This window comes from Malurus melanocephalus, unplaced genomic scaffold (assembly GCF_030028575.1).
Source record: "Malurus melanocephalus ecotype Western Australia unplaced genomic scaffold, MMel_1.1 scaffold_105, whole genome shotgun sequence".
Classification (NCBI taxonomy): Eukaryota; Metazoa; Chordata; class Aves; order Passeriformes; family Maluridae; genus Malurus; species Malurus melanocephalus.
This window is the reverse complement of record NW_026623337.1, coordinates 966,489-982,997: the sequence shown is the minus strand read 5'-3', so window position 1 is coordinate 982,997 and position 16,509 is coordinate 966,489. Positions and strand designations below refer to the sequence as shown.

The 16,509-nt window shown below is 37.4% G+C and overlaps 1 protein-coding gene across 4 annotated transcripts in view; it reads right to left on the bottom strand.

Annotated features, from left to right (window-relative positions):
* Positions 1-16,509, bottom strand: part of DCLK2 (doublecortin like kinase 2) — a 77,521-nt gene that overhangs the window by 21,690 nt on the left and 39,322 nt on the right. For 2 of the 4 annotated variants that reach the window (XR_008965551.1, XM_057369182.1), the window contains exons 3-7: positions 14,008-14,110; positions 11,546-11,647; positions 10,215-10,262; positions 6,695-6,789; positions 629-701 (exon numbers count right to left, since the gene is read on the bottom strand). Coding sequence is in view for 2 of the 4 variants with exons in the window: in XM_057369182.1 (XP_057225165.1) it covers positions 629-701; positions 6,695-6,789; positions 10,215-10,262; positions 11,546-11,647; positions 14,008-14,110 (421 nt within the window). In the remaining 2 variants the exon portion in view is untranslated. The remainder of the gene's footprint in view (positions 1-628; positions 702-6,694; positions 6,790-10,214; positions 10,263-11,545; positions 11,648-14,007; positions 14,111-16,509) is intronic. The other 2 variants (XR_008965552.1, XM_057369183.1) reach the window with 1 other exon arrangement.

Sequence of the window (16,509 nt, the reverse complement as noted above, 5' to 3'; positions counted from 1 at the left end):
CATTTCTTTGCAAACTCAAAGTAAAAAGGCAAGTAAGATTCATCTACATGGCATATAAAAGACCAGGACTTTTATCTGCTGAATTCCTTCAAGYCCTTAGAGGTGCTGCTAAAACATCCAAAGTGCAAGAAATTTTGACAGATGCTTATTTAGGTATTTTAAAATAAAAAATATTACTCCTACATGAAATCTAAATTTTTTTTAAATTAATTGACACTGCTTTAAAGAGATGAGGAATGGAAGGTTTTGCTAAGGTCCATTGATAGGCCAGTGGTTCTACCTGAAGCACAAAGAGCACTTTTGAGGAGGGCTCCTCYTTCAGTCCAGCCACAAACACATTTCTGGTGATAATGCAAGTCATGTCAAAATCAGTCAAACTCCTAACAGTGACTACTGAAGAACAAGGTCCAGCAATAAAATACCACTGGACCANAAAATTTATTTCCTAACTTCACTGTCTTGATGAATAAAATGTGCTAACCATTTTTCCAAGGTAAATAAACAAGGTAGCAAACACCTCAGAACAGAAAACGGTTTAGAGTCACCAGAAGCCATCTGAAAGAGCTAACCCAAGTGTCACCTACAGGAAAATTTTTGCAAGCACTGTCAGCAATTATTGGTGTCCTACCTTCGGGACTCTGGCAAYGGAGTGATTCAGGAACACCGTTCACATTGGAAGAAGATCCACCATGTGCCGAGATCTGTGGAAGGACACAACAACTTATTTATTTCTGATGGCAATCACAAGAAAGAGCAAAAAAGCTAAAAAAAAAACCCAACTAAAAATACATATACTGAGTCAGTTTACTTTTCTACTCCCATCTTATTTGTATTCTTGCTTTCTCACAGTTCGTCATCATCCTAACACATCATTGTCACTTGCACCAATTCAAGATTCAGCCCTAATATTCCTATTCAGATAAACAGTTGAACAGATTTCAGTAAACAGCAAAGAAAATTCCTTTCAGCTGCAYCTACCATTTTGGCTTAGGTGGCCAGGTACATCTATGATAATCAGATTTATTCAGCAATGCACCGGGCTATATTTTAGGTTATTATAGATGTGAAGAATTATGACATCTGCAAGCATTTCAAGGTAGATGTCTGATATACATTTAGACATAGATGCACTTTTAGTAACTGTTACACTGTAAAAAACAAATATCTAAATTGTTTGGAAGCATGACAGCTGAAATAAACAGATTTTCTGGCACTAACAGTTATTGGTACTCAATCTGAATCTTCATSGTTCTGCTCAAAGTCATCCTGTCATACTGCCCAGGGACATATACAACAGTGAGTTTTTATTTTGAAAAGGGGTGGAGGCATAGGAATGAAAGCCATAAATAGCAAAATACACTGGATGAGTTCTGTGCACCACTTTTATAAGGTCTACTGTTATGGTTGTGTCTAGGGATGCTCCATGAAATTAAAATACATTTTAGATCATTCCCTCTCCTCTACGTAACATTTCTTGCTGTTCTGTGAAGTTCCAGATCTTGTTTTCTTCATGGGCTATTATGGCAGTTTYCACCACTCACCACAGAAAGGATTAAAATGCTTCTCTGCCTTAAGCTCAGTGTCTGTCGAAATGGCTGTGCAGACACCGGGAATGCAAATGCAGCGTTTTCCGTTTTAGCTGACATTGTCTGCTTGCGCTGCTGAATATTTTAAATCATTAACACTATTGTCAGGGAAAGAACCCARCTGACAGATAGGGATATTGTCTAAAGGCTCATGAAATGCTAATGAACGCTTAAGTTTCTAGTGGCAGCTGAGCTGCCAAATCAGCTGAAGGTACAGTAACTARAAGCTGTACAACTTCATTTTGCAGAGCCCCCAAAACAATGATGTTTACCAGCCTTTGGCACAGAAGCAGATTCAAACAGCAATCAGCCAGCTACTACTCCTTGTTAATAACTCAAACCCAGGCCAGGTTAATGCTGCTGTCTTTCTGAGTTCTCTATCTGTTTAACAAGGATTAGGAACAAGGACTTYTGGGTTAAATGACATTTGTACAAAATCATGAGTCAGTCTCTTAACCAGTCGGTCACATTTTCTTCAAGCGTGAAGCAGAGATAACAGAACAGACCATGGTGAAGTATTAGTCATCAGCCTAAAATATTAGTAATCTATTTTGGGTTTGCAGAGAGTGACAATGCATGGGAACATCTAGCTCACATTTCCAACTTCCTTTACCCTGGTGATCAGGGCAGAGCATGACTGGGCAAATTCCTCCTTACCACAAGAAGGAAGCAAACATTACCAGGAAAGAAAGCTAAAATGAATAGAAAATTTAAAAAAAAAAAATAATGCTGCTATTGTGGCTGAGGTGTTGGATGAGAATCTGAAATGGCAGGTTTAACCCTAGTTCTGCCACAACTACACCGCTGGTGGGATTTTATTTTTTATGTCATTAGAGGGTGAGGCAGGATCCACGGATATAAACCAATATTCTTTTGCAGTGGAAGGGCATCTTAGCTGGTATCTTGCATTCAGGATTAGACTGCCCATGACACAAATGTTTGTGGAAACATTTGAGGATATTTTCATATGGAAAGAAATATCTAACTCCTGGGATGGTTATGAATCTAACTGTAAAATAGGAATATTTTCGTGAAACTGTACATTAACCATCCACAGTAGTACTCTGAAATCTGGGGACACTTTGATAATGTCATTGTAATTCATCCTGAAAGACTGTAATAAGAAGGGACTGAAAGATATTCTGAACATAAATAGAAAGCTATTTATAGAATCAGTATTTCATGAAGATGTTTTTAGTATTTATTATTATAATGCTCAATATAACATAATGTGTAAGACAGAAACTTAGTATTTTTTAAGCAATCTTTAACATGAATTGTAAATTCATCAAATCCATCAGTTAAAGAATCTCTTTSCAAACTGTGATGGTACCTGTGCCACTAGGCTGGATAATCACGWGTAAATATCCTTTACATAAAACTACATGCAAAGCACATGTGTACAAAACTGAAGAGATTAAAAACCTTGATGAAGATAGCTACTAATCTTCCAAATCACTTAAGCACATGTTTGACTTTAAGAACATTAACATCCTCAATGAAGTAAAAGGSACTACTCAATAGCTGAAAGTTAAGCAAGTACTTGAGTTATTTGTTGGATCAGGTTCTAATGCCCTTTCACTTTGGTTTTTTGGCCAATCCATTGAAAAAGTAATACCAACACAAATCCAAACATAAAGCTCTTTAGCAAAGTYTAAAACAGGCCTCAAATGTCAAGCTTCTTTATTTGTGTGATTTTATTTTCTTTTTAAAAAAGATTACAAGACTTTGTGGTCTGTTGTTTCAAGAGGGGACAATAAAGCAATCCAAGTAAGCATAAGGAAGTTATGACACCACTCTCCAAAGCAATGCCAGCTTCTGATTTAATCTAGTCTCTGGATGATTTTTATGGTACAAAGTGTGCAGAACAGCAGATGTATTGAAAGAGCTAAGAGTCAAATCACCCCTAACAGCAYTGCATGGAAATGCACACTTGGAACAAAGAAAAATGTTAAACCTTTCCATTGCCTACAGAACAGCAAAATAATTCCTCTTGATCAGCTGTCCCCTGCTACCAAATGCAGCATTGCACCATTATTATTATTAACCCATGCACTGGATTTTACCTCCATGGAAATTTCATAGAAAAATAAACTCAGCACATTTAATGAAAAAAAGAACACTGTACAGAGTAGATATTTAGTTAATTTGTTAACTTTTATATCTAAATCTTCACTTTGAAACAAAGCCTCTGATAGTGAAATGCTTACTTATAGACTAATATTAGGATATTAAAAATAAACAGCCTGATTTAGAATGTATAGGGTATTGAGTGCATGGTAGCCATACTTGTCACTTACTGGAATGAAGGTTTTGTTTGGGTTTGTGGGAAATTCGGTAGTGTTTACTATTATTAATATGTTGCATAAATTCCTTACTTCAATATAACCTCAGAGTTCACTTTTTAAAACACTTCTGCGAGACTGGGATGCTGCACAAAGCAAACTGGTAAATGTATGTACAGAACAGTGATAGCACAAGGGCCCTCTGGCTGGAAGGGCTAAAAAAGACAGAAAGAGGATCCTTTCCTTTAAAGATAAAGTGTTCACAGGAGTGTTTCCTGTGAGGAATTTTCTGTGCCTGAATACACCACTCCTAACAAAGTGTTGTGAAGCAGAAGGAACCCTTGGGGACTGAAGAGACTTCTCTTTAAAGGAATAGTGGCATTCAGAGAATGTGATATAAGACTCTGTGTCTGAGACTGAAAAAAAAATTGCTGCTGCAATCAGAATTTTTGCAAGTTGGCTGCCTTGATGACTGGTACTATCACTTAAACTCCACATTGAGTGTCAAACTACAAAAAGCTTAGCCAGGTTCTAATCTAYAGTAAAATATTTTATTTTGTTCTGGGTTTTCAAATAAAATAGATTTTAAAGTGTAGCTCAAGTGCAGCTCTTGTGATGCTCTGCTCTTTACAGGAAATAAAAACATCAACCCTGTTTTTTTCCCTTTTTTCTGCTGCCTCGAGCTTATACAAAACCATTATTAGGTCCTGCTGTTTCATCCTCAACAAAAACAAACATATATGATTTTTACACAATAACTCACTCAAAATATTGAACTTCCAAAGCCAGAAAATTTTTAAATACACCTACTTCTGTCACTGACACGGTATTTATATCTAATTTTTCATTCAGCTGTAGTCATGGCACGCACCTTCTTTATACAAGTGCAGGAAGCCCTTAACTGCCTGTCTGCACAGTGATGCAGTCGTGGCAACAAGGAACTATTAAACAGTAGGGAAAAGCAATAATCTCCAAATAATAAAATTGTTCCCTGCTTTTTCTCATCAGACTAACCAAAAAAAAACCCAACCCAATTCTACAAAAAGGTGTAAAATAATGGTTTCTTGGAAGAATCTGGTTTTGCATAAAACCATTCTTTACTGGTTTTTCACTTCCCCAAAACAGTCATTACTACYAGAATAAAACCAAGAAACAAGTGTGACCCAACAGCACACCCGATCCTTTTGGAATTTCYCCTTGGATTCACCAGATAACTTTCCCTATCTTTAGTCTCAGAAGCACAGCTGGGATACTCCTACTAAACAGATGCATCCTAATGGAATAAAACAAGAGGTACTCACTACCTCAGTGACACATCAGGTATGAAATGCTTCATTTGGCTTTGCTGTTTTCTTTGGTCACATGAGGGTGGAATTATTTGCCACAAAACCCCATTAGTATCCAGCACCAATTAAATTCCAAATTGATAAAGCAGCAGCCTTACTTGAGTGGAAGTGCATGGGAAATAGGCATGTCCACTTTGGTGAGAATTGCTTGTTGCTATCAGAATAATCTCTGCATTAATGGAGCTTTAATCGGCTAAAAGCAGACAGGGCAGCAGTGGAAAAAACCAAGGCAAATTATCTTGTTTCTAAACTTGTAATTTCATTAAAGAAAGCCAAAAGAGCATTTGTTAAATATAGTGCAGACCAGCTGAGAGGCTCAAGCCCAGGGATCCTGGTGTCCTCTGCTGTAAGCTCCATGGCAGAGCTGTCCAGACAGATTCTAAGACACAGTCCTCATTTTCCATACAGGAACTATTGTTGCTGTTGAAAATTATTTGAATAAACAGCTACAGATATAATTAAAAATTACTCAAAAATTCAAACAATTAAACAAATAAATTAAACAAATCAAAACCCTTTGTCAGAATTATCACAGCAGCCTGGCAGAAACCAGTGCCATGCTCCTTGCAAAACAGGACTTGATAACGATTAGCATGTCAAAACCCAAATCTGAGCACTATTCAAATCACGTCCTTTAGCCAGTCTCTTAATGGAGAAAACAGTTTTGCACAGAATTATGCAGCCTCTTCACAAATGCTGTGTTCACCAATAGGAGCTATTACTYGATCAGAATAATCAGTGCAAACCATCCAGACTGCTTCCAGCRAGGCTGCAATTGATGATTCCATGAGAAAATTCTCCTTGAAAGGACAGCTGCACAAATGCAGCAATGAGATGCTCCACTGTGCTCCAGACTGTTCCTTTTATTTCACTGAGCAAAAGGCACAGAGCAGCCTCCAAAAACTGCAAATGCAGCCAGTTTGGARGCGGGAGAGGAAGAGAAATCTCTTGGTGCAACGCAGGAAAAGCTGCCAGCCATCAGGCTGCTCCCAAAGGGAGCCCTCAAACACTTTCAGGAGGAGACTGGATGGAGGGGTGAAATTGTGTGCCAGGGAGAAATAATTCTGCTTTAGATKAAACTTAGGCACTGCTWTAAGACTATAACATATTGAATTGCTATATTTTTGTATATTGAAAGAATGCAAATTGCTTGGAGGATTTCTGCAGTCCACAAAACAATGGAAAATTTGGAGGACAAAGTGGAATATTCAGGCCACTATCACTCTGCCTCTCCTAAGCTGAGTGATCAACCCAGACAAAAAACAAAAATCTTACTTCAGATCTGTTCCACTCAGAAAAAACACAAAAAACTTATTTCAGATCTATTCTCCACTGCATATGGGCAAAAATCATTCTAACGATGCTAACTTCCAAAATTATAGCTTTTTTTTATTTTTCTTTTTTTTTCCCCTGCAGCACCACTGTTATACAGTTAATGAGTAATGGAATTTAGGGGTTTGATGGTTCCTGCACTTACCTTGAGTCCACGAAAGCTGCCTGGGCTTGTTGGTGAAGAACTGGAGGACTTTGTAGATTTTGGGGTGGATAACTGACTGCTTGGGGTTCCATTCACTGTCCAAAGCAATAAATGCGAACAAATGGAAGAAAAGAGGAATAAAAATCAAAAGTTATCAGTGAAGTCTGCAAACAAAGACCAGAAAAGGCTCCTCAGCATTGAGGAATAAATTATACATTTTCATGTCACACAAATGCCCCCCGAAAATTCATGTGGCTGGATATGGAATAAAGGAGACACACAAATACTGCGTTTTCATTCCAGAGATTAAAAAGACCCATTTTGTCCTTTGCCAGGGCAAGAGTTTTGGGCACAGAAACAAAACAAAACACCAAAAATGCAAACCAAAAGAACAAAAAAAATCCCTCAACAAAACAAACAGAAAAAAAGCCACAGCCTTTAAAAACTGCATAATAAATTACAATATCACACAAAAAAATTATAGAAAGAAAATGTTTCTAAGGACATTTCACCCTCCTCCTCCTCTTCATTTTGGATCAATGCCTTWCTTTCTAGGTAGAACGTTTCACTGAATGCAAGTTTGTTTGTTTTTCCCTAAGAAAAACAAACAAACTRACAAACAARCAAGAAGCATTAACTGTTTGGATGACAGAGAACTTGAGCAGCAGTTCAAAATATTGATTTAGGGGGAAAAACCCAAGAAGAGAAAAGCCAGTAGGTTCATTTTGAGCTTCCAATAAATACAAGTGTCTGTGAAACATACAATACCCTCCCTCCTGACTTAAAGAGTTTGTTCATTTTAAGTTCTATTTTTTAGACAGACCTCCTAAAACATCTGTCATCTCTCCAGTGTATTGAATATAACTTAGGTCAGCCCTTGTATTTTTCTGCCAAGAACAAACTGATGGATTTCATTATGCAGAGAGAATAGCATGCTGTCCATCATACACAAACATGATGCAATGTTACATGATAAGACATCATTTCCTTTCTAGCTGAACCTCATTTTTGGTGTGAGAAAAAAAATACCAAGCAGAAATTGAAGAGCTAAAAATGCTTCATAGCTGATCTAAGGTGATTAACTATTTTTTCAGAAAAAAAACCAACTCTGATAAACAGAAGCTGAGGTTCAAATTAAATAATAGATACACCTGCACAATTCCTTCACACATTCAGGTCTGCCATGGGTTGTGCAATGCTCCTTAAACTGAGCTATTTGATTTATTTTATAAATGTCCATTGACCCCGCACACTTTAATATTCTCCAAATATTGAAGATGCCTTCCAAGGGGTTATTGTACAACCAGGGCAATCTATCTGCCACTAGGCCAGGCTGACTGCACTTCAACTTCCACAAATCCCTGTTTTTCCACAAAAAAATCTTTCTCTGGTGTATGATGTTAAGATATAACTCAAGATATAATGTTTAGCCACTGACTAAGTTTATCTTGGAAGTCTGATGACTTGGATCTACAYTGCCAGCTCTGTTACACAACTAAGAGTTGTGCAGTATTTTCTTCTAAAGGGATTCAGTATATTAAGGATATTTTCATCTTGATTTTAATGATGCTGTCTGTAAGAACAACAGGTGACTTTTAAATGGTATTTTTTTTTTTTTTAAGAAGCTAAAAGTATTTAAGAGTATACAACCCTCCTGTGGACTTCATCACTTTGGACAATCTTCTTGAAACCTGGCATATCACTGCACCCTTGTTTTATAAAGAATTTCCCAGTATGACAATGACAAGGGCTAGTTAATGCTATCTTACTGTTTTCTGCTTCTTGCATGACCAAAAGTTAGATACTTCRGTGGAAGACTTTGCTTCCCGATGACAAACTATTACCTCAGGCAGGAAAAATTTTTTGTTTGTTCAAAGATTCTTTTACACAGCTGACTRTGCAAAAGGTCACTACTTCCTGAACATGACCACTGCAACGCATTTTTATCTGTTTCTAAGTCACTACCATCCTCTTTTTAAGCATTGACAGAATCCCTGAAGTGTTCCAGTGAAACCAGCTGGTTAATGGAATGCTCTCCCCTCCCAAAACTGTCTGAGGAAGMAGAGCCCAGCCTGCAGTGAGAGGACTGCAGCTCTTTCCTAATTCTTGGTGGACAAGGCTGGTGTTCTGAGCCAGGGGTGTGACCAGATRACACCCAGAGGTCCCTCCCAATTTTTGTCCTTCTATGATTCTAGAACTCAGGGTTGATCCTGCTGAGGATCCCTCTGGAAAGAGCTGTCTGCAGATTTCTCCTTGCCAGTGTCTTCAGAGATCTGCTGCACAGGAGCTGCTGAGCAACTGCAGTGACAGTCAAAACTGCAAGAGCCTTGCCCAGATGTAGAAATTGTGCATCTCCAGGGAGTCAGACAAGTGCTTGTGCAGGCTTGGGCTGGGCTGGAATTAATTTTCTTCACAGGGCTATGTCATGGATTTCACATCACTTGTCTTTCTTGGGTTTGATTTCTCTCTTTGTTATTTTCATTGCAGTATCATTGTTGCCATTACTGYCATGGCTTCAAKTATTAAACCACTCATATCTCAAMCCATGAATTTTCTCAATTTTRCCCTTCCAATTCACTTCCTTCATCCTGYTGCAGCARAGTAGTGAGGAAGTGCCTGTGTGGTGCTTAGTGCTGGCTGAGGTTAAAACATGACACTGCTATTTCAGAGAGCAGCACTTTTTTTTCTTTTTTTTTCACTCAAAAACCAGCAATCTGTATTGACACAAACCTGACTGCTGCCACTGATTTGCTRTGTGTACCAAACTTACATTTTCTGTCTATTTTCTAAGAATAAATTCTTCTGAGGTTTCATTCCACATGCATGCCAGTCTAAATATACAAAAAAAAACCCCAAAACCTTTTCTGGCATTCTTAAGTAGTACATGTTGGACTATAGTTTGGCACACTAGAATGTTTAAAACTGAAATATCTATGAATAGCTTCTAAATTGTTAACTTCTAGTGTGATCCAAASACTCCATTTATTTGCTAATCAATTTGTATGTTACTTGTTTCACAGATACTTTGACTTTGAACTGAAGGTTCAAAGAGATTCCTCAGGTTTTTTAGAACTCAGACTGAAATAATACAAGAAAACAAAGAAAAACAGGAAATTGCAGATAACATTAAGGCCCATGATGTGGCTTTGCAATGCTTTTTTCAGTAATTCTTGCACCTGTCTTTTCTTGCTGGCTTAATTTTCTATTATAATACATTTTAAAATAAACATACAAATGTATTGCTCCTCAGAATGCTCCTCTACTTGTGGTAAAATTATACCTTTAAAAATTTAACTTTCATATGATTAGCAGATGTCCAACAACAAAAAAGCATTATTTCACACAAATTATCTACTTCAACCAAAAAAACATCAAATACCCATTATATCTCTGTTTCACCAAATGCAAAATGTGGGTTTCAAGCTTTAAAATAGTCACAAATACCGCAACAAAAATTGTAAAATAAATGGAGAGGGAGGAGACACACTACTCATATACAGCCATAATAGTAATGGCTCACCTGGGGATTTTGCTGAAGAATGAGCACTGGAGTGGCCACCCCTCTTTACTGTACTCATATATTTGACACAAAGGAAAAAGACATTAAGGAAAGAAGTTAATAAACAGCTCTGAACATGCATGGAAGGGAGAAAGGTAAATAAAAGATAAGTAAAGACTACATGGAAAACAAAAGGGCAAGTAAATAGGAAGATAAATACCAGACACGTCGCATACATTTTTCAAATTGACCAAACCAAAGGGGGTCTAAGTAGRAATGAGTATGGAAATGACAACACTGATATCTAAATAATTTGTATAAAACTGACTGCTGGTAGATATTCTGCATTATAATATTGGAGGAAACAGAATTGCATGAAATGTAGATCAGTTGCAGAACTCGCCCTTCATGATACATTTTTCTGCAATCCTTCTTGGAAGCTTTTCAATTAAATATTCAACCTTTAAAAACAGATTATAAATATTTCACTTTGAAAGAACCCAAAGATAAAATTACTTTAACCAGCATCAATTAAGCAAAACAAATGTGGAAATGAGAATGTGGAAMATGTCACAGTTTTGAATACACACACAGAAGCTTACATTTACAGTTACATTCACAAAAGAGCATCATATGTTTACAAATGCAATGGTTTGATATCAAGGCTACTTCTCCATGTCTCAGGGGGAAAAATATATTTAAAAATTAAATGCAGAGGTTAAGAAATTTAAAATCCACAAGTTTCTCCCTTCATTTACATAAAAGGCTCAATGGTTGGAACATATGGTGTTCAGCCAAACTGGTGGAAAAATCAGTGTGAACACTCTGCTTTGAAATTACAAGCAGCAGAAGAAAAATTCTGTGTTAATGGGCAATCACATTACAGTACATCTTCTAAAATTACTCGAAACAACAAAGTCCTGTATTTCTGACAATATTTGGCTTATATAAGAGAAACTTTTAAAATTCAAAATGCAAGGGTATACTCTAGTTCAATGAACAGGAATTTAACCACAATCTCTCTGTGGTTAACCGTCTTCAGGAATATCAAGTGCCATGCTGAAAACATATTCCATGTGTACAATTAGAAAAAGATTACTCCAATGTTTATAAACGGAAACTATTTATGCCTGTAATTAAAAAATGAAAAACATATTTCTTTCCAGGATTTAAAAAAAAATGCAAATTTTATTTTATATCCCTGAGACAAAGCAAAAAAAGCTTTTTTCCCCTCTGGAAACATTTGTATTACAGACAGAACCCAACAGATGTTTTCTTGAAAATTTTTCTTAATTTAAAAAAATTTAATTTTCCTGTATTTGACATGTTCAGCTCTTTCCTAGAAGTAGTACCTGAGGCAGGGGATTTGCTCCGACGGGAAGGTGCTGGACTTTTGGACGCACTGTACCTCATGGCAGAGGAGCGGGAGTAAGAGGACTTCATAACACGACATTCTACAAAGCAAGCAAACTCTCTGTCAAGGGTTTGGACCACAGTTCAATGTACAGGCTCCCTCCACACACCACTGGGGCTGTTTATTGACCAGAAAATGACCAGTGGCTTCTAAACATCTTTGCCCAGCTGAGTCAAACAGATTTGTAAGAGCATCTCACAATTCCAACCTACTCACTGTGAAAACCTTGAGCTACTCAAATCCTGCAGACACTATTGCTCCATGAGAATGGATTATTACTCTAATTCAATTTTGACATATGCTGATGCCAAAGTTCTTCTGATAATTCTGTAAATCCTCACACTATAGTGGCAGTTCCATACAGGCAACCGCATAGCCAGCATTATTTCCCTTCTTTTTCAAGAAACTGATGTAGTGACCAATTTTTGAACAGGTGAAAAATGTCTATTGTTTCCAGAAAGCTGAAACAATAGATTATTGTCATTTAGCAGCAGCCAGATATCATTAAATAACAGCCTCAATGGGGAAGGAATCAATAAGCATATGTGCATTGACATTTTGGAAACATCACAATTCCTATGGTTTAGCGTCATTAGCAAATCACTCGGATGGAACAGTAAATTTCTGTTCTTATTTTGCCCCTGCTACTCATCACTACGATGCCAATGTCATCATTGTGATGCCATGTCATCATAAAAAAGGTAAATTGAGCTGCATGCCCTGCCAATCATGTACATAACCTGCTTTCCCCAATTAAAATCCCCAATTAAGAGTTATTAGAAGAAGCAGAGCCCACCAAACATGAAGAGACAAAGGGAAGAAAGAGATAAAGGCAAGGAAATGAGCTCAACTTGTCTGTGCCTTGGGTAATGGGAAAAGCAAATTTGCAGCCTTAAAACCTGCTAGGGAAATTAGGATTATGCCCAGACTGGGATTTGCACTGGGAGTCAATATAACCTTGCTCTTCCATCCCTACATGAAAATAAAGTAATTTCTTAGCTATGTTAGCTGTGTTAAAAAACACCCTTTTTGCCAGCCCCACACTAGCTGAATCAACATAATCAAGCAGCTCTGGAAAAGCAGCACCCTGGCAAAAACAGCTGAATGGGAGCAAGCTGAATCCTCCATCCATCCGAATGTATAGGCCAGTGGGTAGATCTACATCCCTATTTTTTCTTGCAAGTGAACATTTTGTAATGAAATTATGGTGTTTGTAAAGATTACAGAAACAGCAGGTGCTATTGGTTTTCTTTAAAAAAAAATTTAAAAACCCTTCTTTCACAACCTGAAGCTCCTCTCAAATAATTTGATTACTCTTGCCAGGGCAAGTTTTCTTTGCCAGAGATTTTTTTCATGAAAGAAAAACAGGGTGTTTCCATAGCTCGAACAATAAAGTCAGAAAAAAAAAATATTTTGTAGGATAGGTAGTGATAGAACAAGAGGAATGGTTTTWAACTAAAAAACAGGCGTAGATTCAGACTAAATAAGCCATTCCTTATTGTGCAAGTGGTGAAACACTAGAATAGGGTGCCCAAGGAGGTGGTAGATGTCTCATCCCAGGAAACATTCAAGGTCATTTTCAATGAAGCGCTGAGCACTATGAACTTGTTTTTTTGAAGATGTCCCTGCTCWTTGACAGGGGTCGGACTAGATGGTCCCTCTAAAGGYCCCTTCTAACTCAAACCATTCTACARTTCCATGAACAATGAGGAAAAAACCCAACATACATTTGATTTGATATTCCAAGACAATTCCAAAACTCTCTGGCAAAGGATTGCTTTTTCTTGAACTTACATTTCAAAGCTTTTCCCTACAGAAAAACAACTTCCATAAACAAGTTCAATATTCATGATCTAYTCAAGGCAGACAGCAGGGGCACAAMRTYMCAGTTTGTTTCACCTCCTTCCCTAYCCAACATCCCCTATAACCTCAAAATATATACAAGGCTCACACTTGGTCTATTGCAGAAAAGACTGGAGAGTGTGAATTGTCCACAGAACAATTCAAGACTGGAAATGAGTGAGGATATATATGAGATTTAAAAAAAAAAAATCTCATGAAGAAAGCAATATGTAAATAAYCTTATAGTCACATATTGCAAAAGTGAACATCTTTAACAGATTTTAGATCCATTAGATCCGTGGCTGAAGCTATTATAACTCAATTCTGCTTTCCATGTACTTTCAGAGACAGTGTCTGTTTTGCAGGAAATTGGATCAGGTTTGTTGGAGCATTTAACAGGCTGACAGAATCCAGGCGATGGTTTGAAAAAAGCTCTTTTATCCATAGGAAAATGCATTCCTATGAATATTTTCCTAAATCACACAGCTCTTGAGGGTTAAACAGGGGAATGGGAGGGAGGATTTATTCTTTCAGTGGGTTGAGGATGTGCAGCCTTACCACTGTGATCCAGCACGAAGTCATCCTGAGCRTAGCGGTACTTCTCCGGCCCACACGCGATGAAGACGTCGTCATCTCCAAAGAAGTCCTGCAAGCATGTTACCTGGAGAGCAAATTTAAAAAATGCAGTATTTTCAAAATTAAATGCTGAGTTAGTCAGCAACAATCGATAAGTTTATCTTTCCCTTCTCACAGTGATATCGTAAAGTTCTTTTGTAATGACACGAACGCAGCAGTTCCTCAGCACTTCAGCTCTCTAGCAGTGTAGGAAACACCAGGGCCAAGAATATGAAATATGACTGCTCCTTATCCCCAAAAACTCCCCTTACATTTAATACCTATATTTTTGCTATAGTTACATAAGCACACTGATGACTTTTGCCCATAACTACACACACAWTGCTTTGACAGGAACATCTGAAAACACTGTTCAAATATCAAAGCTTCCTGTATCGAGAATAACTCATCAGATCTTCCCACAAGCAATTTACAATTTAATGTAAAGTGATTGCATCTGCAAATTATTTGTTTTAAGTTCTGAGGCATTTAATTTCCATGTTTTAATGTCCTGTTAAAAAGAATAATAACTCCCCCTTTTATTAAAAGGCATTTCATATTCAAGAAGAAAAAGGAATTAGTCCCCCTTCCATGCTCTTTGCAGTTGTCTRTTCTTAAATATCCAAGGAATGATGCTACTTGGATAATGATGTTATCCAAGTAATGCATATAAAAAAAAGAATGGAATATCAGAAAGAAAAGATGTTTTAGACATTCTCTAAAAACATAAAACCAAAGTCCTTGGAAAAAAACCTCAGCCCTCAAAAGTCAGTGAAAACCACCTAGTGAAGGGGGATTGTCTRTTTAAAAAACAATTAAAACCAAAAAGCCACAACAAGAAATTCCACTGAGCTMTTTCTAATTCTCTCGTGAGGAAAACAAGTGTTTGCAGGTAGCAAGCTGTTTTTTTTTAGATGTAAATGGATTACAATGTTAATGTATAGTTGTCTCCCTTTTCTTTTTAACATTGGATGCCTTAGTGAGATCTAGAAGTAAAAGAAAGTTAGAAACGCTTGGCAAAGTCATGAAATCAAAGAGACGAAATGAAAAACTGCTTTTGGAGAAACCAACTTTCTTTTCCTTCCCCAATACCTGTGAACACCATTTGTATTTTCCCCACTATGATGATAATAAACATTGGCAGGACAGGAAAGGGTCTCCAATGCCCACAATATTCCAGAACCTGTTGGAATACCACTGACCCTCAGTGGGAATTGATTGAAAATCTCTCCTCACCCTTAACCCATCCAGCATAACATCTGAGCTGAGAGTAAGGGAGGAAGGAATGACGGATTTTATGTCAGACTGGGAAATACASAGGGATATAACTGCAAGCAGCAGCATCCCTTTGTTGTCTGCAGAACCATTCTACAAAGCAAGGCTCATATCTGCACACAAAAGATGACAGGAGCACCATCAGAAATGCTCCTGAAAATCTGCTGAAAACGGCTCCTAGGAATGGGAATGAATAAAGACTTTTCAGAAATGTGTAATTCCCATATATACATGCCTCTTCACATGTTCATGTGCACAGAACTTCCCCAGGAGCAATCCTGAGTGCCACAGATCAGATCAGCACCTTTATCTCGGAGTTGAGGCTCACGCCAGCCTCTGTCTGTCACACAGGGTGTGCCTGACCCCTGTACTCCACCTGTCACCCACACACCCACAGATGGCTGTGAAAAGTATTCAGTGCACTCAACTCAAAGCCAGATAAACACAAGTGTGAGAGAGCTTTACTCAGATGCTCTCTGTATTCCAGCAGGGMATACTCGGAGTCTCCCTTCTCCCCACAAATAATCCAGGCTGGCTCCATGTAAAATACCCAAGATTAAAAAAAAATAGTGAATAAGTGTATGCAACAAGGAATAAAAGACCTGTTAGCATTTTCCAATCCCAAATCATCCCACATTATGAGGTGAAGAAAGCATTTTTAAAATTAAATTCATTGAAATTCATTAATCTAAAATCAGAACCTAACAATTGTTTTTCTAGGTTTTTATCTTAAAGTCAAAGGAGTAGTTCTCAAGGTGCAAACGGATGTTAAAATGAAGTCTTCATTTCCTACAGAATTAAAATTAACATATACACAGGAATTAATGATAAAAGCTTTTTGCTCACTTAGTGTTCAAGACATTGTTAAGTTGAAATTATTTACTGGTTTGTATGTGATTTGGAACGCTGCAAATCCACCATGCCCTGACTTGCAAATCACACAAATCCACCCAAGAATATTCGGACTTAGGTCATATAGGAGGKGTTCTTTATTACTTTAATCAGGATTCAAACAGTTTAGAAATTTATAAATAAAAAAAAATTGAAAGCTTCTCTTTTTTAAGTTTCATTAGTTTCATTAGCAGCAGAATTTGTGCATATGAATAGCATGTCAGTTATCCCAGAAAGTTAGGGACCAAAATTTAGTTTGTCAAACTAGTGTACAACAAC